Genomic DNA, 27164 nt, shown 5'->3' with positions numbered 1-27164 from the left:
TGAGAATTAAATTACATGAGATAATATACTTAAAGCACTTAGCATAATACCTAGCACATAGGGCCAAAATAAAATGCTAGCTACTATTATTACATACAAATGTCATGTGAGCCTGCAGTTTACTCAGGGAAGTTTTTAAGTTAAAGTCTTATAGCATTTCTCAGTTTCTTGAAGCTCAGGGTTCTGCAAATTTTTTCTTAAAAGACCAGATAGTAAATATTTTTATGGGTCATATGCGCCCTTGTAGCTCACAAGCAACCGTAGGTAATCCGTAAACATATAGATGTGGCTGTGTTCTAATAAAACTTTATCTATAAAATTAGGCAGCAGGCTGGATTTGGCCCTCAGGCTGTAGTTTCCTGACCCCTGTTATTTTCCTTGACCCAAACCCTTGTCTCAAAAGTATATATCAGGTTTAGAGAAGAGAAATGAACCATAGTTACAGACAAGAACATGTATATGTGTATGTATGAGTGTGTGCCCAAGAAGTCCTCACCCAGGTAGACTGGGAATCACTCTCAGAGAAGTTGGTGTGACCAGTCCTGCACTTACCCACCTCTCTGTTGTGACTGTCTTTGCCCATCAGGTCAGCCTTGTCGAGGGAACTGGACACTTTTAAGTCCCATCAAGTGTCTATGCATTCAGTTATTTGAAAATATTTGCTGAACACTTACTATGTGTTGGCACTGTTCTAGGCCTAAGGGTTATGGGAGTGAACAAAGGCAAATCAGGTCTGTGCCCTTATGGAGCTGATATTCAAGTAGCAGACGATGAGTGATAAATTAATAGACAGATAATAAAAAGATTAATTTGGATCCCAGTAAGTGTTAAGAAGGCACTAGGCAGGATAATATAAGGAATCAGCCAGAAGCTTGCTTTGGAGGAGGTGGTCCCAGAAGACTTCCCTAAGGACGTGATGTTGTATCCAGCAAGAAACACTGACTAGGATAACAAGGAAAAATCATTCTAAATATATAATAAGTAGTTATTTTTAAAAATACACAAATCCTCAGGCAGAGTTCTTGCCTGCCATGCCGGAGACCCGGGTTCAATTTCTGGTGCCTGCCCATGCGAAAAAACAAAACACAAATCCTATTTTGGGGTGATGAAAAGATTTTGTAGTGAAAAGAGATGATGGTACCATAATGCTGTAAAAATAACTAATGTCATAGAATTTGTATGCTTCAAAATGGTTGAAATGGCAAATTTTCATGTTGCTTATATATGTTACCACAATACTAATAATAAAAAGCCACACAAATTGCTCAAAAGTGTATGATGTAAAAAAATGAGTCCCCTTTTCTCCCTCTCCTCTGCCATGATTCCGCTCCCCTAAAGTAGGACAAATGAATTTTAAGAAACAGTCATCCCTCAGCGCCCGTGACTGAGCCACAGCCATCTCTTCCTAGGCCTCCCGCCTGCCTCCTCGATGTGGCAGGCACTTACGCCCGGCCACGTGAGGCCCTGAGTGCAGTTCTATTTCCGGCCGGGCACACCCCATGCTGAGCAGGAGTCCCAGTCAGGATCTACCAAGCTGCAGCTGTTGCTCAACCCGGCCCGTCTGGGTGGCTGCAGGGCCCCCCTGGGCTGATGAGCTTTTCCCTATTTTCCCACTCCACACATAAGTTAGATCTGCTACTGCGTTAAAAATTAGCTGCTGATTGAAAATTCTGGAGAAGGACTGGTTGATATCTGTGAGAATCATGTTGGCCATTTGGTTTAGATTAATTGGGTTTTTCTCTCTAATCTCATGGAAAAAAACTCTTAAGAGTTTTAAATGTTCTGAAATCCCTGAGGACCTACACCAGGGCAAAGATCTAAATAAAATACTTCAGGCACATGTATTTTACTGTGGAAGTGGTAAGGACCAGGTTTCCTTCTCCTGGCTTCCTCTTCCTCTGCCTATGTGCTCATGTTGGTAGCAGAGGCCGCAGCTATTTCTCTTCTCCTTTCCTCTCTTCTACAGAATCGAGGCCATCCAGAAGGTCCCCAGCCAGGATCCTCTGAGGTGTGCACAGCGGGCTCCCCAGCCTATGAGTAACTCCATCCAATAGGCTCCCTGTTTGAAAGGGGTGAACTACAGCTGACTTTCTGATCACAGCAACCATTAACACTTGGGAGTTTCAGATGGAGCACTGAAAAGAAATTCCCAGCAAGATTTCTTGGGGTGGGTGGGGGTGGGGGTGAGAGGGTGGGACTAGGTCCAGAATATGGGAAGAAAGGAGCTGGTGTTAAGAGTGTGAGCACGGTGGGGAGAGTTAGGTTGGCATTTGTAGATCCCGTGGGGTTCTCTGGGTCCTTCTGCACTCTTGGGTCACTGGTGCTTGTCTCAGACCTCAGGATTCATCACCATGGCAAGAGCGTGAAGCTCGTGGAACCCCTGTGTCTAAGGAAAGTCTTTTCTCCCTTAGGATAAAGGACTTTTCCAGGTAGTCTCACTGATAAGGCAGTTTTCTCAGCTGGAGCTCTGCAGTGCAGAAACCTGGTAAAATGAACAACTCCAAACCCAGAATCTCTTCCTTGAGAGTAAACTAGCCAGCAGGCCTGGCTTGTTTGAGCAAACTTTCATTTCCAGCCCTGTCCGTCTCCTCATTGTTGCTTGCTCAAGGTGCAAACATCCTAAAACTTCCATTTGAGACAGAACAAGGAAGATTTCTGGGTGAGTCCATTTGGCTGGAGCTGTTGTTTATTGTAACTGTCCCAGGGCCCTGAATGCAGGTCCGCTCTTCTCAACAAAGCGGCTGGCCCTGCCTCCCCATCATTATCTCCCATTCTACGTATTTGTGATTTATCTTTCCCCCCTTGCTTATAAGTGTGTACAAATATTATGGAAATTAATGAGAAAGAAAGTATTAGTTTCCTATAATCCCCACAATTTGTATTTAAGGTTGGAACTAACAGATTCTAAGAAGCCTAATCAGATGTGAGAACAAGGAAGAGACTAGTGAAATCCATAAAAATCTCTAGACTTAATGTTAGTGAGAAATTAACTTTTTCTCTTCACGTTTTCCCCCAAAGTCCTTTGTTTTTTCGGTGTTAACAGACTACTGAGGCATGAAGTATCCAAACGCAATGGGAGGCAGGGGAGTTACAGAACCTCCAAGAATCCTTACACTGAGTCAGCACCTGCTGTATGCCAGGCACTGTGTGATGTGTTTTCACGTGCTTTCTCATCTCGTCTCGGAGCAGGTCTACAGGATGGCTTATGATCCAGTGTTATACATGAGGGAGGTGAGATTTGGAGACGTAAGGTTATGACGCTTGTAGGGGCAGAGTTGGGATTTGAACTATTTTCTGGCTCCTGCTCCTTCAATCTCTGAGTCTTTTCCATCTCTGTGATGTCTGTCTTGAGATTATGACAGGTAATATGTCCCCACAGGTCAGTCCTGTGGGCTGGTCCCCCATAAAACCACCCATTCATTTAACAAGTATTTGTTGAATGACTGTTCTGTGCTGAGTACATTCCTAGGCATTAGGAATCAGCAGTGATCAAAACATACCAAGAAGCTTCTGTCCCCATGGGGCTTATATTCTAGATGGGGAGACAGACATGAAACAAATTGCAGTGGGACAGTGTACACCCTCCCAGACATTCCTGTGGATTTGTAGTCCATGAAGTTCTCATTCTTCTTAGCCCTGGATTTACATTTTCAATCTGTGAAGTATTTGTGTTATCTGGGACTTGGAAAGCAGGCAAGGATCTCCCCAGTGACCTCCAGACCTAATGTGATTTAAACAGGGATTTGATGACGCTTTTTCCGTAGTAACAAACAGGGCATCATGCACTCATGAGGTCATGTTGTAGGTCCAGCAGAGGAAAAGGGAAGTGAGAGATGAACACAGACCCGGTAAAGCCTTCTTTGCTTTGGAGGACTGGCTAAAATGATGCTTTGAAAACTCTCTTCCTCCTGCCAGTGCCACACACAGCACTGAGCGTGGGGCGCTCAGAAAGCACGGCCCTGGCACGGGGATCCTGCAGCTCCAGTCCTGTCCCAGCAGAAAAGGGCTTGAGTGGACTCGTGGTTGCTGCATGTTCCTTCTGGCCATTGGTTGCCTTCTGGTTGTTTGCCTAGGGACCTCTTGGCGGAGCCTTTTACCATCTTCCCTCCCACTTTGAAAGGAATCCGTGGTTCTTATGTACGAGGTCAAGCTCTGCTGAGTTCAGAGGCGGAACAATCATTGTTCCTTGAGCTTGGACACTTGCCTTGTAAGAAGGAAAAGGATTTAACTGCCTTGGGGAACCATAGGTTGTGAAAATACCTAAGCGTTCTGGTCCCTACGAGGCTCGTCCCTTCAGTTGTCACACTCTTTCTGTTGTCTAAATACGTTTGTTCTCCACGGGGCCAGTAGGGAGGATGCTGTTACCTGGCGACCTCTCCCTGGGCAGCAGAAGGGAGCTGCACATCCCTTGTGGTGAGCAGGGATCAGCGGCACAGCCATGGAGCACAGAGTGGTCAGACAGTTTAAAACATGCACGCCGCTTCCCTGTCTAGCCTCACAAACTCTCTCGAGGTGGGTAGGGGAAGTAGTTTTTTATCCTGCTCCATAAATATAGAAGTGGTGACCCTTCTCTCCCCCCACCTCCACCTCCAGTACAGCCTGCGAGCTGGTAGCAGAGTTAGAATCCAGAGCACCCGATCTGTTTAGTATTATAACCTCTTCTTGGTTTTGCTCGACCAGGGAGAATGTACAAAAGGAGGGCATCCATAACCATTTTATTTTCATTTCGCCATTTATAACCTTTCACAGCCATCTTAGGGTTAGCTTTTACAGACCAATTCTGGAAAGATTGTTTGGTGTCAACCATAGTACTAGAAATAGTTTTGCATTCTTTGTGTGTCTATAAGAGAGAAATGAGACAGAGAGGGCTAGGCTCTGGCAGCTCAGAGCAAACAGAGTGTGGGACCAACCCTAATTAAAATGCTCAGTGCAGGCATTTCTTGGCCTGCTGGAGAAAGCCACCCACGTTTCCCTGCAGCCACGGGACCTGGCGCAATCCGGGAAGGCCAGTCTTCCCCAAGTTCTTAGGAGGAGCGCCATCCTCCTGGCTTTGAGAGACAGCCCCAACGGGTGCAGCCCACCCGTTCTCAGTCTCAGGGCCTAAGCAAGTTCGAGGAATCAGGAGCAGGCAAAGAGCAGCCTAGCAAATCCAAGGTATAAGGTGTGGTCTCTGAACGTGACTCGTAGTTAATGGACTCCAGGGAGAAACAACTTTAACAAAAAATCACTTTATTTTGCCCCCTCTCATCATTCTCAGCTGACCTTGCTTATTTAGTTGTTTTATTTTCTTCTGACCTTTGTCTTCCCATCACCAAGAATACCAACCCACCTTCATCTGTGCCTGCCATCCTGAGCTCCCATCTGTGGCCACACAGCCCTGGGGCAGTGGGTCCCATCTGGACCTTCCTGCTCAAGGACTTTACTCCTTTACTCCAACCCCTTTTCCTGCCACACTTTTGGCAAAACTGGTCAAATGAGTTTTCTGCATTTGCTGTCTCTCCTCCCCTCCCTTCCTCTTCTTTCCTCTCCTCTCCTCCCCCCCAAAGCAGAAATAGACAGTAGACAGAACAGTGTAATGAAACACATGATCCCATCGCCCAGTTCAGCTCTTATCATCTTATGGCCTATCTGTGTCAGCCACCCTCTGTCCTCTCACAGATCGCGGTCAGCCATAACTACTTCAGTATATCTCTCTAAAAGAAGAGGATTCAGGTTTTTCACATACAGACAACACCGTTTTGCATGCTTAAAAATTAATAATTACTTTTTCTTTAATATCATCAACTACCAAGTTCTCAAGATTCCAACTGTCTAATGAATGTCATTCTAGAAAAGGCCTTGTTTACTTGAAAAAGGATCCAAATAAGTATCTGCTCCCTTTGAGGCTTTCCCATCAGGCTTTCATTCCCTTCCCCTTCTCCAAAATCACTTTCATTCATGTTCCGAGCGCCTCCCTGCTAGGTCCTCGTCTCACTTGGCCCCGATAAACTGATCATTTCTTGCCTGTGAGGACCTTCTTTGCTCAGCTTCTGGAATATATTGTGTCCTGGTTTTCCACCCACCTTGCTGGCTTTGCCTTCTCAAAATAAAGCAGAGCTCCTCAGCCCTGGCTGTGCTTTGGAGTGACCCGGGAGGCTTCACAAATCCATTCAGATTCCTGGCCCCTCCTCCAGAGTTTCTGATTTAGTGAGTTTGAGAAGGGGCCTGGGCACGTTATTTTTTCAGGATCCCCAAGTGATTCTGTTGTACGGCTTGGGTGAGGGCCCCTGGTCTCCTGTTGGAGTACCCCCACCTTGATACCCTTCTCGTTCTGCACTCCCATGATGGTCCTGTCCGATTCCACGGCTTTAAATTCCATCTCAGCACTGGTGGCAGCCCTCTCCCTGAACGCAGACCCATTTGTACCACTCTCCCTCAACCACCAGCCCCAAGCCTCCATTATCCCCCATCTACACTGCTGGGGTCGCCTCCTGACCATTCTCCCTGCCTCCCACTTTGCCTTCCACAGTCTTTCTATATACCACACAGCGGCTGTAGCGGCCTTGTGAAATATATATCAGATTATGCCACTCACCTGTTTTCAACCTTCCAAACACTTCCCATCAAACCGGTAAAGAAATAGTCCTCCCATGACCTGCCGTGATCTGGCCTCTGGCTGCCTCCCTGACCTCTCACCACTCATATCCTCACTGCTGAAGCTCCAGCCACATGGGTCTGCTCACTCTTGTGCCTGCCTCAGGATCTTTTCATCTGCTGTTCTCTTATCTAGAATGCTCCTCCCATAAACATCTCGGTTATCATTTTCTTAGAGTGATTTCTCTGACCGTGTTTTATAAAACCGTAGATCTTTCCTTGCCTAGCTTTTTTTTATTAGTATTTACTGCTCCTTGACACCCTGTTATATAATTGCACATGGTTTATCTCCACCACCAGAATCTCAGTTTTCTGAGGGCAAAGATTTTCTTCATTACTTTATCAGAACAGTATCTGATAAATCCATAGTAGGTGCTTAGTAAATATTTGCAGAAATGTATAAATCTTCAAGGCTTGGGCTTCTGGCTACTGCTGAACTGAACTTTAGGCAAGAGATAGCTCCCCAGTCCAGCCTGTCACAAGACTCTTGTCACAGGAGTGCCTTCTTCGCCATCTCTGCTAAAGCCTCTAGAGCAGGGGTTGGCAAACTTTTTCTATTAAAGGCCAGAGAATAAATATTTTAGGCTTTGAGGGCCATGTGGTCTCTGCTGTGTCTGCTCAACTCTGTCATCATAGCCAAAAGCGGCCATAGATAATAAGTAAACAGGTGAGTGTAGATGTGTTGCAATAAAACTTTATCTACAAAAATAGGAGACAGGCTGACCCCTGCTCTGGACTCCTTCTAACTGGAAATTTCCATCTTTTCGCCAAAGCTAAGAGGGCAGAAAAGAAACACACAGACCCACTTGGCAGTTTGATCAGCAGGCTCAATTTCTTCCCAGGAATGGGGAAAATCTTCTCCTAGAACAGCTGTGACTTGTTTGAACCAAACAGTAATACTTCTTCACTATTGGGGAGCTGCAAGGATGGCAGAATAACAGACAAGCTTTCTTCTTAAAGAAGCTGTACTGGCTTTTCTCTTATGTCCATCTTCCAAGAAGCAGAGCTACAGAAGAGGCGAAGTTCTAATACACCACAGGCTTTTGGTTCTTATGATTTAAAGGGAGAGGAGGGCTGCATTTCTCTTTCTTGTATTCTCCTAATATCATATTAGAAGGGGACTTTACTAGAGGATAACATCTTTTATTATATTGTTCATTCAGGTATCTTGAACCCAGATTTGGTGAAAAGATCTGGACTTAAAATCTGGCCCTCACTAGCTCTGTGGCCTCCTTTGTGGGATTGCTCTGATGATTAAATTAAATGGTGTTTGTATAGTGCATCATCATCAACATCATCATCATAGCTGCTAAAATTTATTAAGTGTTTATGAGGTGCTAGATCCTTTGATAAACACTGTGTAAGCATTCTCTGAATACTCACAACAACCTATAAGGAGGGTACTATTACTAAGCCTATTTTACAAATGAGGAAGCTGAATTTGGAAAGGTTAAGTAATTTGCCCCAAATCATACAGTAAGTAGTAGTGAAGATATTTAAGTCCGAGTTTTCCAACTCCAGAATCCACACTCCGAACCACTCTGCCACCTTCCAGAGCACAGAGGAAGAATCAACAAATGATCGCTGTGCTTTAGCTGACATTAGCTCCTCCACTGGGTATTGTAGATAACTGAAGAGTACCATAAAAGTTGATAATTGTGCATCAGGTTGAGTTACATTCATTATGCTTGTTCCATTAATTCTGTTGTCCCAGAGTCCTCATTTCTTCCATGTTTGCTTTCTTTCCATTTCCCCCTATTCTGTCCTTTCAGATCCTGCTGATCCTTCTGGCGCAGTGAGGGGGGTGGTTCCTCAACTGCTCCCCACCAGGACTTAGGGAGTGGACGTCTGCCTTTGTTTACCTGTGTCATGCTTTGTTGAGCAACTCCCTCAAAATGGGATTTCAAGCACTTGATAGAGCTCCTAAAGTTCTTCTGTCATTGAGTCTTAGACATTCTCTTTACCCTCTCTGTTCCTTTCAAGAATCCTGCTGTCGGTAGAATCAATTCAGAATCTCCTTGTCCGCTGAGATTGTGGAACATCTTTCTCAACCTGCTGTAAAAGAGGGATTAAAGAGTCAGCTTTAGAAGTATCTGCTAGTGAAGAGAATATTGGTTATTGGGAGCAGAGTGCATCTTCTTGTCTTCTTTGCACTTGTGTTTATATTTAGCCTTCTTTGCACCTGTATTTATATTTAGCCAAGTTTCACCAAGAATACAGGTTCATTTTTGTTAATGATATCAATTAATGTTTACGGAGCATTTGATGCTTACCAGGCTCTATGCTAAGCATTTGCATGCTTTATATCATTTGATTCCCCTAAACCAGTACTGTCCAATAGAATGTTCTGCAGTGATGGAAATGTCCTGTATCTGCACTGACCACTCTATTAGCTGTTAACCACATGCGAACACCAGTGTTTAATTTTAAATAATTTAAATAGCCATATGTGGCTACTTTATTAGATAGCTCGGCTCTAAACAATACTTTTAGCCCATTTTACAGATGAGGAAAAATGAGGGTTAGAGGGTTAAGTAATTTGCTAAAGGTGCCCAACTTTATAGTAGCAGAGTCAAGATTCAAACCCATGCTTCCTAACTCTAGAGCTGTCACTCTTCATCACCACTTTATAAACTCTTTATATTGAATTTCTTACAGAAATTGTTTCATGGTTACAGATTGTTCCTTAGCTAATAATACTATGTGAATATATGCAACCCACTTTGAAGTAAATGGGCAAGACATACCAAGAAAAAGCTACAAAGCTTACTAAAGGATATAAAAGAAGACCTGGGGTGGAAAGAAATGAATAGGTGGAAAGAAATTCCACTTTCCTGCATGGGAAGACTCAATATTGCAAAGTTATCATTTATCCACCCCCCAACTCCAATTTCTGGATTCAGTATAATTCTAATCCATATCCCAAAAGGAATTAAATGAAAATTCTAAAAGAATGTACCAAAAACAGCTTTGTAAAAGAATATTTGGGGAATGGGGTAGACTTGTTCTACCCAAATCAAAATGTTGAATGAAGTGGAAATAATTAAAAGTGGGGGACTGGCACAGCCAGTTGGTTCTACAAATCAACAGAACAAATTGTCTAGGAAGGTGTATATTAAATTACTAATCAGTAGGGGAGAGTCTGGACCATTGATAATGTGAGTAAAACCGGTCATCCATCTAAAAAAACACCATAAGCAATGTTTAAAAGTCTATCAATATTAAAAAAATAATAAAACTTGCAAAATAACCTTATTAAGATAATTCAATGGCCTGAACACAGCAGAAAATCACAAAGCATGTGAAGATCCAAGCAGAAATGGCCTAGCCAAATGACCAAATCAAAACACAAAGGGGACATAGAAATGGAATAACCACTCAGGGATATTTATAAAGAGAAGGGATATAAAGGAAGACACTAGAAGAGCATAAAGAAGAATTTAAAAAATTAAATAGAAAAATGGCAGCTCTCACAGAGATGAAAGGTACAGTAGACCAAATAAGAAATATATTAGAGATACATGATAGCAGATTTTAAGAAGCATAAGGAAGACCAAGTGAGATAGAAGACAGAAGAATCAAACAAGAGCGCACAAAAGAAATGGCAAGAAAGATGGAAAAAACAGAACTAGATCTTAGGGAAATGATGGACAATAAAAGGCATACAAATAAAAGAATCATTAATGTCCCAAAAGGAGAAGAAATAGTAAAGGGCTGGAAGGTTAGTTGAAGATATAATTAGGGAAAACTTTTCAACACTTATAAAAGACATAAATATGCAAATCAAAGAGGCCTAAGGAACCCCAAAGAGAATAAATCCAAATAGACCTACTCTAAGACAATACTAATCAAACTGTCAAATGTTGAAGGAAAGTAGAAAGTCCTGAAAGCAGCATAAGAAAAGCAATCTACTACATACAAGGGAAAACACATAAGACTGAGTTTGGACTACTCAATAGGCATCATGGAGGCAAGAAGGTAGTGGTGTAATTTATTTAAGATCCTGAACAAGAAAGGCTTCCAGACAAGAATCCTTTATCCAGCCATGTTGTCCTTTGAAATCGAGGGAGAGTTTAAAATCTTCAAAGACAAAGACTGAGCGAATGAGTTAACAAGAGACCTACCTTACAAGAAATACTAAAGTGAGTCTTGTCAGCTGGGGAAAAGAAAAAAAAAAGACAGGAAAGGGAGGTCTGGAGGAGGGTCCAGAATTGAAGAGTACCAAAACGAGTAATTAAAGGATTAAAAGAGAGAGTGGGAAAATAATATGCAGATCTGACAAATGAAAGCTAAAGGATAAGATGGTAGATTCCAAAACTGCTATTCGAGTAATAACTTTGAATGTTAATGGACTAAACTCACCAGTTAAAAGATACAGATTGGCAAAATGGGTTAAAAAATATAATCCACTTATATGGTGTTTGCAAGACATACATCTTAGACCAAAAACACAAATAGATTGACATGAAAGGATGGGAAAAGATGTCTATGCAGGCTGTAACCAAAAGAAAGCAGGAATGGTTATACTAATATCAGATAAAATAGACTTTAAATGTAAAGATGTCATAAGAGACAAAGAGGGACACTACATTATAGTGAAAGGGACAATTCACCAAGAGAAAATAACAATCATAAATATTTATACTCCCAATCAAGGAGCACCAAAGTACATGAGGCAAACATTGACACAACTGAAAGGAGCTATAGATGATTCAACAATGATAGTGGGAGACCTCAATGCTCCACTCTCCACTATAGATAGAACAACTAGACAGAAGGAATAGAGAACCTAAGCATGCAATATACCCCAAAACAGCAAGCTATACATTCTTCTCTAGAGCACGTGAAAAATTCTCCAGGATAGATCATATGCTAAGACACAAAATGAGTCTTTATACATTTTTTAAGTTTGAAATTATCCAAACCAGTTTCTCTGACCACGACTTAATGAAGCTGAAAATCAGTAATCATCACAGAACCAGAACTTTCACAAATACATGGCGATTAAACAACACACTCTTCGGCAATCAGTGGGTCAAAGGAGAAATTGCTAGAGAAATTGGTAAATTTCTAGAGACAAATGATAATGAGAATACATATATCAAAACTTAGGGGCTACGGCAAGGGCAGTGCTGAGAAGGAAATTTATTGCCTTAAATGCCTATATTAAAAAGCAAGAGCAAGGATGGGCCACAGTGGCTCAGTGGCAGAGTTCTCGCCTGCCGTGTCGGAGCCCTAGGTTCAATTCCCGGTGCGTGCCCATGCCAAAAAAAAAAAAGCAAGAACAAGCAAAACTTGCCTTAGCTGCTCATCTGGAAAATTTAGAGAAAGAATAGCAGACTAACTCCAAAGCAAATGAAACAAGAAAAATAACAAAGAGTAAAGCAGAAATAAATACTGGAGAACAATCTAAAAATAGAATCAACCAAATCTGAAGTTGATTCTTTGCCAATAAAATTGATGGACCCCTAGCTAGATTAACTAAGAAAAGAAAAAAAAGCACAAATAAAATCAGAAATGAAGGGGGGTCATTACCATGAATCCTGAAGAAATTTTAAAAATCCTAAGAGAATACTATGAACAATCGTATTCCAACAAACTAGACAACTTAGATGAAATGGACAAATTCCTAGAAGCACATAAACTACTTATACTGATTCGAGAAGAAATAGAAGATCTCAAAAACACAATTACAAGTAAAGCAACTCAATCAGTCATCAAAAATCTTCCCACAAAGAACAGCCCAGGAGCAGATGGCTTCACAGGGGAATTTTATCAAACATTACAAAAAAGAATGAACACCAGTCCTGCTCAAACTCTTCCAAAAAATTGAGGAAAACAGAATGCTACCTAATTCATTGTATGAAGCTGACATCACTTTAATACCAAAACCAGATAATGATGCTACAAGAAAGGAAAACTACAGGCCATTCTCCCTAATGAACAAGATGGAAAAATTCTTAACAAAATACTAGCAAATTGAATCCAACAACACATTAAAAGAATTATGTATCATGACTAAGTTGCGTGTATACTAGGAACGCAAGGGTGGTTAAACACAAGAAAATCAATGTAATATGGCACATTAAAAAATCGAAAGGGAAAATCACATGATCATATTGATTGATGCTAAAAAAGCATTTGACAAAATCCATCATCCTTTCATGATAAAAACACTTCAAAAGGTTGTAATCAAAGGAAACTTTCTCAGTATCAAAAAGGATGTATGTGGAAAACCATAGCTAGCATCAAACTTAGCAGCGAGAGACTGAAAGCCTCCCCTGAGAGTGGGAACGGGACAAGGATGCTCATTGTCATCACCATTATTCAGCATTGTTCCAGAAGTCCTCGCTGGAGTGATTAGATGAGAAAGAAAGAAAAGGCATCCAAATAGGAAAGGAAGAAGTAAAACTTTCATTATTTGCAGATGACATGATCCTATAATTAAAAACCCTGAGAAATCTACAACAGAGCTGCTTGAGCTGATAAACAGATTCAGCAAAATGGCAGGATACAAGATTAATGTACAAAAATCAGTAATACTTCTATACACAAGCAATGACCTATCTGAGGAGACAGTTAAGGGAAAAATTCCATTCAAAATAGCAACCAAAAGAATCAGGTATCTAAGAATAAGCCTAGCCAGGGATGTCAAGGACTTGTACACAGAAAATGACTGTGTACAGCTAAAAGAAATTAAAAATTACCTAAATAGAGGGAAAGGCATTCCATGCTCATGGATAAGAAGGATTGAATGTCGTTAAAATGTCAATTCTACCCAAACTGATTTACAAATTCAATGCACTACCAACAAAATCCCAACAACTTACTTTGACAACTTGGAAAAACTAGTTATCAAATTTATTTGGAAGAGGAAGAGACCCCAAATAGCTAAAGATACCCTAAAAAAGAAGAGCAAAGTGGGAAAACTATTACTTTCTAACTTTAAAATAGTGTAAAAACCACGATGGTCAAAATAGCATAGTACTGACACAAAGATAGATGCCAGTGGAGTCTAAACGAGAATGTGAAGATAACCACCAAAGCTATGGACAGTTGATCTTCAATAAGGCCCTCAAATCCACTGAACTGGGACAGAATAGTCTTCAATAAATTGGCATGGGAGAATTGTATATCAATAGCCAAAAGAATGAAAGATGACCCCTACTTTATACCCTATACAAAAATTAATTCAAAATAGATTAACGACCTAAATGTGGGAGCCAGTACCATAAAATTTCTGGAAGAAAATGCAGGGAAACATCTTCAAGTTTGGTAATAGGAGATCACTTCTTAAACTTTACACTTAAAGTACAAGCAGCAAAAGAAGACAGACAAATGGGAACTCCTTAAGATCAAGAGCCTCTGTGCCTCAAAGGACATTTTCAAAAAGGTGACCAGGCAGCCAACTCAATGGGAGAAAATATTTGGAAATCATATATCAGAGAAAATAGGATTTAATAAATGAGTTTGACTGCTGAATCACTATATTGATCTTTTTCTAGGTCCAGTGTTTGGGAGCAGCTAGAAGGAAAAGTCTGAATTGTAGCCCATAACAAACTCTGAAATTTGTTCTGTAACTACCTGTTGAAGTGTACTTTGAAAATTACTGCTTTTTCTTTCTTTTCTTTGTATATATGTTATATTTCACAGTAAAAAAAAAAGTTTAAAGATGAATGAATGAATGAAATGCTTTCCTGTATTTCCCTAGTGTTATAGTGGGTGTGGCTACTTTTATGATCAAGAACTAAACTTCTGTATTGTTTTTTTTTTAATGAGGTAGTTGGACTAGTTCTCTAAGGACTTTCTGACTCTAACATCTAAGACTTTGATCTCAGGTTAACCTGGATTTGAAAATTAAAAAAAAAACAAAACCTGACACCAACATTTTGGTGCTTAATACTAAAGTGTATGAGGACACCTTCTGTCATTGCTGCGAGGGAGCTGTGCAGTTTTCACAGGCTTGTTAGGTTTTCTTTCAGTTCTGAAAACCTTCCGTCTCAGTGGCCTGGTTTGCTGCCTCTCTGGATGGAGAGCAGAACCTGCAGGACCAAGGCCTGTCCCCTGGCCAGCAGAGCTGCTGGGCTCCGCTCAGGCCCCAGAGAAGAGAGGCTTTTTTCATTGTGGTGGCTGAATGGTTGGCCTCTCTCCAAGGAGCGCGTGCTTGTTGGTATGGTTGATAGATCTTGCCTGCTGCCACCGCCTCTCCCACTTCCAAAGTGCTGGAGAATGCTTGTCCAGCCCCGAGAGCTGAGCCCTGAGACCAGTATATGAGGACTGTGCTGTTTTCTTGTTTTCTTCCCTCTTCTTGCCATGAAAGTACAAGTATGGCCAGGGCATACATACCTAACATAAAGCTGGAGGAACTGATTTCCTAGGGCTTTAATAAAAGGGGCCCCCTTTCCGTGACTGCAGAGTGCTCAGTCCAAGAAACCAAGTGTTCTGGGCCTGAATTAAGCTGATTGAACTGCCTTCACTTTCCACAGCCTTATAGGCTTTGCTCAGTGCTGCAGTTCATCTCTCCTCCTGCCCAAACTGCTTTTAATTAGTCCATCCTTGGGACACTGACCTTCTTGGTGTGGGGATTGACATAAGCCTGATGTGCACCCAGGTCTATATCCAACCTGGTCACATTCCCTTAGGCAAGTCCAAAATCTCACATCAGCCTCTGGCAAGGCCATCAGGGTAGGTGTCCCTGTCTGTTAACTCTGAACACATACCATGGGGCAGCTCCAAGCAGGACCACTTTGTCGCACAACGATAGGGTGGGCTGGGGGGTACTCACATTGGGCCACAGTAGGCCATTTATACAGACCGCACTTATGAAAGCTGTGCAGTGCGGGGACCCTGACCCCAATCTTGGTATCACCTGAGACTTATGCTTGAGCCACAAGTCTCTCGTCACATCACGTTGTCATCATGCAAAGCTCTTACTGGATGCCTTTTGGGGCCCAGACTGTGGATCTAGCCTTTGTCTCTAGAACCCCCTGCATAGGATAAGCAGCCAGTACATGGCAGTTTGACGTGGAAATCTCTTTTGGTTATGACAGATGCATCGTTTAACTATGGTTTTCTCAGTTACCTCGATTCTGCAACTTCTCTAGCCCTCTTCTTCATCCATTTCTAATTTTGGAGGGGGGTGTTTTTTTCCTTTCAGTTGCAGAGCTACTTTGCTGCATGTGAGGATGAGACCCCAGCCATCCGGAACCATGATAAGGTCCTGCAACGCCTGTGTGAGCACTTGGACCACGCCCTGCTGTATGGGTAAGGTGAAGAGAAAATCTGGAGGAGATGGTAGGGCCCGATGGGGCCCAACTCGGGCCCTGAGAAGCCTCCAGAAAAATCCCTTGCCTGTCCACCTTTGTTTTTTCTTTCATTTGTCTGAAAGGGACTTTGCCTCACGCAGGTTCTCTGCAGGTTGTCTGAGGCTATCCCACTAAATTGTCTCTGGGAAAATATAAATGGGGAAAAAATTAGCAGTGAATCAATGATGGTCTGAAAGTGAGGAGCTCACCCACGGATGCACTGGGAAATGCATGGCTTTGTGCCCTGAGCTCTCTCCTGACACAAAGGCGGGCAGACCAACATACTGCAGCTTCCCAGCACGGCCCAACCCAGTTCACACAAGCCCCTGTCCTGTTTTCTCAGGCTACAAGACCTCTCCTCTGGCTACTGGGTGCTCGTAGTGCATTTCACCCGGAAAGAGGCCATCAAACAGATTGAGGTGCTGCAGCATGTGTCCACCAACCTGGGGCGCAGTGAGTAGTACAGGGAGACGCTGGGGAGCATGGGACGCAGCGTGACTTCAGAATCAGCCCTGTTGATCGCCAAAGGGGTTAATATGCGCTCTCCCTGAGACCTCTCTTCGACCTAGAAATGAGAGTTGGATTATTAGTGACGAGGTGAAGGAGAGTGATGGGTACTGAGGAGAACTGGGCTCCTGTTGAGTTCTAGCTCCAACACGAGACAAGAAGTCTCGTTTCTTCTGAGCTGGGATGAATGTTTGCCCCCAGTGTCGGTGCTCTAGTTTGCTAGCTGCCGGAATGCAATATACCAGAAACGGAATGGCTTTTAACAAGGGGAATTTAATTGCTAAGTTACACTTCTAAGGTCGAGAAAATGTCCCAATTAAAACAAGTCTATAGAAATGTCCAATCTGAGGCATCCAGGGAAAGATACCTTAGTTCAAGAAGGCCGATGAAGTTCAGGGTTTCTCTCTCAAGTGAGAAGTCACATGGCAAACACAGTCAGGGCTTCTCTCTCGGCTGGAAGGGCACATGGCGAACACGGCGTCATCTGCTAGCTTTCTCTCCTGGCTTCCTATTTCATGACGCTCCCCGGGAGGCGTTCTCCCTCTTCATCTCCGAAGGCCGCTGGCTGGCGGACTCTCTGCTTCACGGTGCTGCAGCGTTCTCTGCTCTCTCTGAGTCTCCCTCTCCAGAATGTCTCCTCCTTTATAGGACCTCAGAAACCAATCAAGACCCACCCACATGGGCGGAGACATATCGTCCCTTAATCCAGTTTAACAACCACTCTTGACCAAATCACATCATCCAGGGAGATGATCTAACTACAGCCTCAAACATACAGCATTGAATAGGGACCACTCTACCCCTATGAAATTTATATTAAAACATGGCTTTTCTTAGGGGGCATACTTCCCTTCAAACCAGGACAATCGGTGAGGACTCCTGTGTTTCTCAATCCATCTGATGTTGGCAGTCTGTCCTCTTAGGGTTTCCTCACCTATATCCCAGGCAGACTGAAAAATAAAGATTGCAGTGGTTACAGTACCCCAACAAGTAAGAAAGCTGCTGGCATCATTGGTCCCCTCACCTACTCTTTCTTTCCTTTCTGTCCTTGCTTGGCCAGAAGGCCAGTGCCCTGACAACCTTCCTTGTGATTACTCCTCCTCTTTGTTTGCAGGCCGGGCCTGGCTGTACCTGGCCCTCAATGAGAACTCCCTGGAGAGCTACCTACGGCTATTCCAGGAGAACCTGGCTCTGCTGCATAAGTACTATGTCAAGTGAGTAATAGCACAGTCTGTCTCATGTAGCCTGAGATTCCCCTTAGAGTCCCGTCCCAGACAGTCTATTCTTGTGCAGATCCCTTGGAAAGCCACCACAGAGGCCTAGCCTGGCATTGCATGCTGAGGGCATATCAGTGGTGGCCAGAGAGCCACCTTACCAGGCAGTGCACTTGCTTCCCCAGAAGTCCCAGTATCCACTGGGCTGCTGTGGGCAGTTTAGTGATCAGCCTCCACCTCACCCTCCAATGAGGCCTCCCACTGACTAGGGTGCGCATTCCCCCGTTGGCTTAGCTTTTCCTGGGATTGCTACAGAAAAGAGTATTTATAGCAGCTGCCCAAAACCTGATGAACCTCATACTACAGGCCCCTTATCTGGAGACACTGGCAGTAAAGCACTTTACAGCTCTAAAGCTGGTGGGAGATGCCAGAAAGGAGTGGGTGAAGACTGTATCAGCTGGGTGCCCTCTGGAGGAGTTGGCTTGTTGGTGAGGTTGGGTCAAGCTGGCCATCAGCCCCAGACCTCAGCATCCCTTCCTTGTCTTAAAGGAACGCCCTGGTCTGCAGCCACGATCACCTGACTCTCTTCCTGACCTTGGTATCTGGGCTGGAGTTCATTCGATTTGAGCTGGATCTGGTGAGAGGCCACAGCCCTTGCTGCCTGTGCAGAGCAGGAGGAGGGGACAGGTGGGGTGGGTGGTTCTGGTTTTCACGTCCCTCTCAGGGAGATTGCTGAGTATAATAGTGCTTGAGCAGCACCCTTGTTTACCCAGGTCACAGAAAGTTTTCAGGATCTGAACAGAGGAGATGAGCAAAAGGCTGGTGATTCCCTTTTGACTTATTTATGGTCAGAATTTCTGCTGGAATTCTGCTTCTTCCTTTCTCTCTATCCCAACTTGGAGAAAAGCCAAGGTGCTTCGAGCATTTTAGCACTGAAGTGCTCACCTTCACGAGTCTTGGAGAGGGGCGAGGTGAATTCAGCCCTGGGCTTCCTAGGATTCGGGCATGTACTATTGGCTCTGTGCTTCCCAACTGATGTGCCCTCTGCCACCCTATTCAGATCCTCTGGCTTCCCTCACTACACATACTGTAGAAATAAGATGCTGGCCCAGAAAGAGCTAAAAAGGCCCCCAAAGCTCCTCCTGGCCTCGGGTTCATCAGGATGGACATAGCTGCCCTGTCCTAATGGAATCACCTACCTTGGTCCTACCGCAACAGCAGAGACTGAAAAAAGAACTTGGCTAGTAGTAGAAATTAGAGAAAATGAATGACTCTAATAGGAAAAGAGAGTGAGAAGGTGTCAGAGGGCATAGCTTATAGTTGGATTCTGACAGCTCTGTTAACTCTCTCAGCCTGAAACCCACAACTTTAAAAGCCAGAGCCATTGCTGTTACTCTTTTTAGCAGCTTGTCTCTGAGTTTACTACCTTAAGCCCATTGATTTCCCAAAGGAAAAATAGTGTGTAGAACCATGGCCCTTAATCCTAGTCAGTAACCGTGGAGGGCCATATTCTCTGGCCTACCTGAGCCTTCCACCAAGCATCCCTTCTCCACTCTTTCCACAGGATGCTCCTTACTTAGACCTGGCCCCCTACATGCCTGACTACTATAAACCTCAGTACCTGCTGGACTTCGAAGATCGCCTTCCTAGCTCAGTCCATGGCTCGGATAGCCTGTCCCTCAACTCCTTCAACTCTGTCACATCCACCAACTTGGAATGGGATGACAGTGCAATTGCCCCATCTAGTGAGGGTGAGTGGCCCTGGCCTGGAGCAGAAAGGAGCTTCTGCTGTGAAACTGATCTAGAACTTCTAAAGCCTGGCTGAGCGATGTCTTTTCTTAGCTTGTTTTGATCCACTGGTTGAAATTTAACCAGGACCAGTCATTACCTCAGACTCCCTTTAGTGGCTAAGAAGAAACTGATTCTGGGGTCAAGAAGCCAAAATGAGATTTTACAAATGTTGGGCCCTTTTCCCAGGGGCAGTCTGAGTGAGGAGGGATTAGCAGAACAAGCTGGAAAGTCTTGCCTAGCATTGAGTTTTCCAGCTTTGGAGAGATGTCCTCCTAGATTCTAGGCAAAAATAAGCTGAGTAACCCATAGGAGAAGAAAGAACCAAGCAGGTAAATAAGTTCAGAGTAAACTTGCCACAGTTTCTCATATCCCCACCTGATTTGCTGTAGTCCCACCTACACTTGCCAGTGTGTTAGAGGTAATTGCATCCATTGCATCAGAGACCCGGAAAGGAACGTCATCATGTCTAATGTTCATTTTGTTGTCTTGATCAAACAACTTCCTAGAACAGCCTGATTTCTTTGTACCTTTGGCCTCCATGTTCAGTTCTAAAATTAGTCATTTCCTCACCTTCATCCCAGGTGCAAAGCAAGATCTCTTCACTTACTTCACCTCACCTCACCTTTGAAGAAGAGATTACAAGCCCAAGTTCAGCCCCTGGGGCTCCCTAGAATTGCCTCAGCATTGAAACCTTGACCTTCTCTTTCTTTATTTCTATTTTTACAGTGGGTCATATGTCCCAGGGGAAAGGGTTACCTTCAGACTTGCTGTTAGCAAGACTTGTAATTGTTCGTTGTACAAGCTGAAAATGGCAGCTTGTCTCCTTGGGTTAAGCTCATAGATGTGAGAAGTCGGATGGATAAACCTTGAAGGAACAGGCAGACTGTTCATGGATGCAGGTGTTCCCTTGAGTCCCTCTTGTCTTAGCAACTTAATCTACAGCCCAAGCTGTTGATCCAAGACCTCATCACCTGCTGGGGTGTGAAGGGAAGGAAGGCAAGGGATTGAAAATGAAGTCAGGTACGAGGGGCCAAGGCTCTTCTCTGTCAGAACCAGGTCCTGGGTTTGGAAAGGGGCCATCCCCAGAGGCCTTTCTAGCCTATCAGAGGCCACTGGGTTAGTGTCTGAGCCAAGAAGCAGCTGGGGTCTTAGTAAACAATCCTGAGGTTGTTAGAAAAAAGGTGAAAAGTTTGATTTATTTTTTTTCCTCTCTCATTTTCTCCCCATGTTTGCCAACCTGTTACCCCTGCCCTCCCTGTTCTTCCACTTGCTGTGTTTCTAATCTTCAGTTTTGTCCCTCGTTTTTATAGATTATGATTTTGGAGATGTGTTTCCAGCAGTGCCGTCTGTACCCAGCACAGACTGGGAAGGTGGGACAGAGTCTGCTGTTACCCTCTTTTCCTGTTTTGCAACGTTTCCATGCCAAGCTTGCTGCATGTCTCAGAATCAGCTCCTTATTGTTGATAATAATGTCATTGATCATAATAAAACCAAATTTGGTGTTCCAATAGATGGAATTCTGCAATAGAACTTGATCTAGGCAAATCCCTCTCCCTATGCAGGCCTCCTGCCTTTACCCTGCGGCCAGTGGAGTTACTAAGTGACTGCATTTCCTGGACATGCAGGTAGATCCCCCTTCCTGACTCTGTGCCCAGTGATGCACAGAACGAACAGGATGGCTCACCGTGGGGTGCCTTTGGCAAGTGCCCCAGGGATTCGACCAAGTGGGCAGAGACTTGTTCTGGAAAAACAGTGCCTTTAAAAATGCAGCTTATAAGCTCTTTAGGTCAGATGAGCTCCTGTGTCAGAAGCATCAAAGAGAGCTTGGTTCTTCCAATCCATGCCTGATGGTTTACTCTCAGATTTTCCGAAAGAGGTTGTGATCCAATAAGGGAATCTATCTAGGCATCGCTGAAACTTCCTGCAGAGAAATTCTCTTTTTAGGGTGGATTAAAATCTGCTATTTTCTAGGTTCCCATGTTTACTCAAAGCAAAGGGCAGTTTCTGACAAGGATAACGTTTCCTCCTTCAATCTGAGGCCATAACCAGATCCTCCTTAATTAAGAGCCCCTTGCCCTGTGGGCCCCTTCTGGTTTGGGGCCCAGCCTCAGGAAGAACAAGATGTTCACTGCCTCACCCTGCATAAAGGTGAGGACCAGGCAGCTCCTCCATTGCCCCAGAGCTGTCAGCTTTGAAATTAAAGCTGTGATCATTGAGTAATGAATGACAGATGATCTTTCCCCAAGTAATGCGAGTATGAAATTGCTTAACTTTGAAGGAAATAAGATATGGTGTGGGGAAGGATAAATTATATCATCCAGCCAAAACAGTAGCCTTGAAAAATTCCACGTTTTAGCATGGATTGGTTTGTCATCCAGAATTCCATCATGACATCATTTACCCTCTCAGCCTCTCTCCTTGCAGCCCACATGCTGGGCATTGATTTTTTTTTTTTCTCTTCTGATTTAATAACTAACCCCCATCCCCATCCCAGCTACTTCCTGCCTGTTGCAGTCACCTGACAAGCAGGACCTGCCCTTCCTCTGCAGTCCTTCAGAGTTCCCCATGGCCTGAGAACTAACAGTCCACATTGCACTGCTTGCTGGGGGCCCGGGGTGGGGGCGCAGGGAAGGGTGAGCTTTATCCCAGCACTGGTCTCTTACTTTCCTAACTTCCTTGAGTACCAAAGAATTCCTGAGCATGCTTACCAGGAGAGGCTCTATCTTCTTCTCCTTGGATTGGGAAGAAAGCAAGACCTAAGACAGCTCCAAACTCTGGGCCCTCGGTTGGGATTTGGGGCAGCCTTTCTGTGGTCTTTGGCTTATTCTCAGAACTGATGGGTATCCTAGCCTTGGTACCCAGCGCATCCAGTAGCCTGTTCATTCACTTCCCAGGTGCATATGCTAGGAGCATCACAAGGCTGACACAAGGACACGTGGGCTTTGTGGGAGCCCTCTTTGAAACCCAAGGGCATAGTTTTCTGCATCTGAGAACTAAGGATTTGGGGCCCTGGGAAAACTGAGTATCTCATAAATTGCTGATATTTTTTGGCAGAGTTGGCAACTACTTTTAGTCTCCTCCTTTGTCCTTATATTAAAAGACTGTGTATGTTTAAAAAGTTGGATAACGTGCTACATCAGCAGACAGCTGCCCAGCGGTTTCCAAGACCCACTAAGAAGTTGACAGCAGGTTGGGCCCTACCTGACAGGGCTGTGGGGAGCAGGTTTGCCACATCTCTTCTGTGCAAATATGGCCAGCAAGATGTGTAAACTGGCAGATGGAGTGTCAGTGACTTTATCCCGTAACATTAACCCTCACCCAGGCTGTTCCACCAGCCAGGCCTCAGCTCTAATTGGGTATCTCCGCATATGCTGTTGGGTGAATGCCCTGTGTGTTCTTCCCGCTGGGCCCTCCTCCTCTCCAGTGGCTTGGAAGGAATGGTTGGGGCGAGAGGTATTTAAGCAGCTCTTCTAGGGATGGAGAGCTCCTTTGAGTCATCCCCCTGACTTCTGAGGGTGGAGCTGTAGGTGAGGACCCAGAGATGGCCAGCAGACAAGCTGAGATTTGGATGAAATCAAGTTCTTAGCACCCTCTTAAAGGGTCATCTGGGTTCTATCCCTGGGAATATGCTGGTGGGATATCTAGAGAGAAGGAGCCTATGGGTCAGTCATCCCCGAAGGGCCTGTGTGGCCTCTCTTAGAGGGGGGGTGGCAACCCTTTGGTGCCCCTTTCTTTTCCCCTTTGCATATCACCCTTGCTGCCTCTGTCCTGTCATCTCATTCTCTCTGCTCTATGCTTTGGGTCCTTCTTTCTGTCCCTTTTGGCTCCCATCCTCTCAGCCTCTACTTCTAACACTGTATTACTCATTTTCTCTGACCCCTGTTTGCTTCCTTCTATTCTTTCTTCCTTTATGTTCCTTTTAATCTACATCTGCATGTGCCCTCAGAGGAACCTTTTGGCATTTTTTGACCCTGCTATTGGCATGAGGGCTTAAGGGGCTGCTGGGTACCCCCTAACATCCTCTGACAGGAGGGCTCTAAGGTAACCTAAGAGGTGTGTGGCCATGTCTTCTTCATGGCCCCCACTAGCCTTGGAGGCATCAAGGTCATCTTCCTTGAGGGACTTCGGCTTAGAGGCTGCTTAACCTGGGGCTCTTAACATGAAAGTGGTTAAGTTGCTGTGAGCGCTTCAGGGCTCCAGTGGTGGAGGTGTGGTGATTCTCCCTATCGCTTTTAAAGCACAGTCCCATCTTGAAATAAGACTACCCTGATCAGATTTCCTTGGGAGGAATTCACCTGCCTCCTTTCTTAGGTAAGGCATATTTGGGGGCCTGGGTTCCAAACTAGCTTCTGATGGGGTGTCTCCTGTTTTCTCATTCTCCCAGATGGGGATCTCACAGACACTGTTAGCGGCCCCCACTCTACTGCTTCGGACCCAAACAGCAGCAAAGCTTCCACGAAGAGTCCCACCCAGCGCCACAACCCCTTCAATGAGGACCAGGCAGAGACTGTGTCCTCCTCTGATACCACCCCTGTGCATACCACCTCTCAGGACAAGAGGGAGCCCCATTCCATGGACTTGTCAGAGGCCTGCCCAGAACTTGAAGTCATCAGGTCTGCAGGGGGTGCCCAGAGAAAGTGGGAACCTGTGCTGAACTTAGTCTTTCAGTCAGGATAGACTGGGACTCCCTGGAAGGCAATTGGACATCTTCCTGGAGTCTAAGAAGTAACCCCACCCTTCTTTTGGTAGTTTGTAGGGTAAGAGGAAAGAGAAGCCCAAGCCTTGGAGATGAGTGGCACTGGCCGCACAACATTGGCTGGCATCTGAGGCTATGCCAGGGCTGCCAGTGGCCTTCATCCATCTAGGAACAGAAAGCACCCTCCAGGCTGGACTTCTTTCCAAGGAAGTTCTTGGAAGTGAATGCACACTTTTTGTGATTTGTACAAGTTCTCATTCAGCCTGCATCATTGAAAGAAAAATCACTTCATCCTATCATCAGGGACATAAAAGGGAAGGAGGAGGTAGATGATATGGAGGGAAACTCAGCCCAGAGTCTTGTCAGCTCCGACCTCCCCTGGCTCCTGCTCTTAATGCCCTTGGCACTTTTTTTCTTGGTCTGATCTCCAGGGGAAAGGGGTAGCATTGCTCTCCAGGGTGGGGAACCAAGGTCCTATCTTCCCAAGCTGGCTCAAGTCCACAGTAGCCTTAATGGCTCAGAATTGTGGTCACTGAGCCAAGCCCACTCTTGCCAAATTGGAACCAAAAAATGGTGACTAGGTGTTTGAACTCAGAAAATTTTGAGTACATTTCTGGGCAGTTTACCCATGATGATAACTAATTCGAAGCGAGGTCAACTCAGGGTCCACTGCCAACATCCTAAGGGGAAGGCTGAGTGAAGAGGGTCAGTGGCCTAACCAGTCATGGAATGCTGTCCAATTGCTGGCTGGGAGGTGAAGCACAGCTAGCTCTGTTGTTCCCAGCAGCAGGAGTTCATAGGACCTGCTCAGGGGTTCTTGTGGCTGCTGCCATCTGTGCCTCCCTAGTGCTGGTCCCCGATCCCTGTCCCCCACCCTTTCCTGCCTCGGCCAGCAATAGGGGATACCTCGCTCCCAAGCCACTGTTGTCCACCGGCCCGAGCCCCAGAGATCGCATGCCCGGGATCGTCTTTCTTGACCCAGTCTCTCGTATTTCCCTTATTACTGTGGTGCTCAGACACATGTTAAATCTCTCTCAATCCTACCATCCCAGGGTCACCAAGAAGAAGAAAATTGGCAAGAAGAAGAAGACCAGGTCAGATGAGGAAGCAAGTCCACTTCACCCAGCCTCAACCCAGCAGAAATGTGCCAGGCATGGGGATGGTGACAGCCTTGGCAGTGGCCCAGGCCTTGAGCAGTTCTCGCCAGACACTAACGTGACTCCCACCCAGGAGGAGAGGGGGGAGCCCAGCAGCACAGCTGAGAGCAGCAGTGAGCGTGCAGAGCTGGGCCAGGTGGGCCTGCTTATCCCTGCAATGAAGGATACCTCCATGGAGCGCTTGGGGCAGCCCTTGAGTAAGGTCATTAACCAGCTCAATGGGCAGCTGGACCCTAGCACCTGGCATGCCCTTGTTGAGCCCCCAGACCAGTCCTTTCGGACCGGATCTCCCGGGAATGCCCCGGAGAAGCCACCATGTTGCGACTTTAGTGAAGGGCTTTCAGCCCCAATGGACTTCTACCGCTTTACCGTCGAGAGTCCAAGCACTGCTCCACCAGGTGGTGGCAACCATGACCCTGCAGGGCCTTGCCAACCGCTGCATGTTCCTGGTGGCCCTGCGGCTGCTGGCCAAGAAAAGGAGGGAGGAGGGGGAGGAGAGGGACAGGCACTTAGGCTCCTAGGGGACACCCGCGAGGAGACTCAAGAGCCAGAGACCCAGGAGCTGGAGCCCCAGGAACAGCTGCCACAGGTCGGTGAGGCACCTGTGCCCGAGCCAGGGAGCCAGGAGGCTCTTGGCCAGCTCAAGCGAGACCAGCCCAGCCCATGTCTGAGCAGCGCCGAGGACTCTGGGGTGGATGAAGGGCAGGGGAGCCCTTCAGAGATGATTCATGCATCAGAATTCAGGTGAGCAAAGCTGTCTCTGCAACTGGTGGGAGAGAGTCTCCCAGTCCTTGGAGCAGGGGACATTGGGCCTTTGGCCCCCAAATAAATTAAGCAGAAACTGCTGGAGACTCAGGCTGGGTTCAAAGAAGAAAGGGGTGTGATTCCCTCCGTGACGGGAGCCAGGGCCACTCCAGCCTTATTGCCTCCACCTGCGCACGTGTGAGCATATGTGCATACATGTGTGAGTGTGTCACCCCTACCACGCCCCTGCCCTGACACCCCATCCTCCCTATACTTGTCCCCCTCAGAGTAGACAACAATCACCTGCTCCTGCTGATGATCCATGTGTTTCGAGAAAATGAAGAGCAGCTATTCAAAGTAAGTCCCAGGAATTCAAGAATAAGCAACAGGCTGGGCTGTGAACCTGAGGGATGGCTCAGAGGAAAAGATGCCATCCCAGGGCAGGGTGGGCCACAGCCCCTAAGCCCTCTCCTCCGCCCTCAGATGATCCGGATGAGCACGGGGCACATGGAGGGTAACCTGCAGTTGCTGTATGTGCTGCTCACAGACTGCTACGTCTACCTGCTCCGCAAAGGTACCTGCCGCCCCAGGCGAGGCCCGGGCAGCTGCTGAGAACAGGCTGATGAGGGGGCGACTGCCACCCTTCCCCAGTCACCCCACACCCGCTGAGTGTCTCTCAGCTATCTGGTGTGTTCACGAAAAGGCACTCCAAGGAAGGTGTTGCTAGTCCCAGCAGCCCCAAGGTATGCGCCTGGGGGTCCTTTCCTCCACGAGCACCCCGTGTTAATCCCCTATTCCATAATTTTAGCTCACAGGCCAAGGAGGGGTCCTCAATGAGAAAGGGGAGCCAGGTGTTGAAAATGGGGGAGTCATTTTGGGGGACAATAGGCATTTGGGGTCTCCTCTCTCAGGGGCCACAGAGAAGCCATACCTGGTGGAGGAGGCTGTTTCTTACAATGAACTTGACTACGTGTCGGTGAGTCCAGGCCCCACAGTTGGTGTGCCTGCTGTAGGGCAGGGCTCCTGGGCTACCACCCTGAGAGCCACAGAACCAGGAGTGTCCCTGACTTTGCCCCTGGGATTGGCTGCCAATTTAGCTCTCAAAGAAGCCTCTATG

General features: G+C 45.7%; 1 protein-coding gene across 5 annotated transcripts in view; it reads left to right on the top strand.

Annotated features, from left to right (window-relative positions):
• Positions 1–27164, top strand: part of PLEKHM2 (pleckstrin homology and RUN domain containing M2) — a 36144-nt gene that overhangs the window by 3774 nt on the left and 5206 nt on the right. The window contains exons 1-13 of one of the 5 annotated variants that reach the window (XM_077151187.1): positions 2232–2659; positions 3044–3231; positions 15791–15897; positions 16282–16391; positions 17560–17659; positions 18209–18296; positions 19224–19410; positions 20761–20820; positions 23835–24063; positions 25199–26047; positions 26335–26404; positions 26531–26621; positions 26959–27023. In XM_077151187.1, coding sequence (XP_077007302.1) covers positions 3055–3231; positions 15791–15897; positions 16282–16391; positions 17560–17659; positions 18209–18296; positions 19224–19410; positions 20761–20820; positions 23835–24063; positions 25199–26047; positions 26335–26404; positions 26531–26621; positions 26959–27023 — 2133 coding nt within the window. In that variant the 5' untranslated portion in view covers positions 2232–2659; positions 3044–3054. Of the gene's footprint in view, positions 1–2229; positions 3232–15790; positions 15898–16281; positions 16392–17559; positions 17660–18208; positions 18297–19223; positions 19411–20760; positions 20821–23834; positions 24064–25198; positions 26048–26334; positions 26405–26530; positions 26622–26958; positions 27024–27164 lie in introns of those variants that run through there. The other 4 variants (XR_013171250.1, XM_077151188.1, XM_077151190.1 and 1 more) reach the window with 4 other exon arrangements.

This window comes from Tamandua tetradactyla, chromosome 2, assembly GCF_023851605.1.
Source record: "Tamandua tetradactyla isolate mTamTet1 chromosome 2, mTamTet1.pri, whole genome shotgun sequence".
In the NCBI taxonomy this organism is placed as follows: domain Eukaryota; kingdom Metazoa; phylum Chordata; class Mammalia; order Pilosa; family Myrmecophagidae; genus Tamandua; species Tamandua tetradactyla.
Note: the sequence above shows the minus strand (reverse complement) of the source record. Positions and strands in the feature narration are given on the sequence as shown.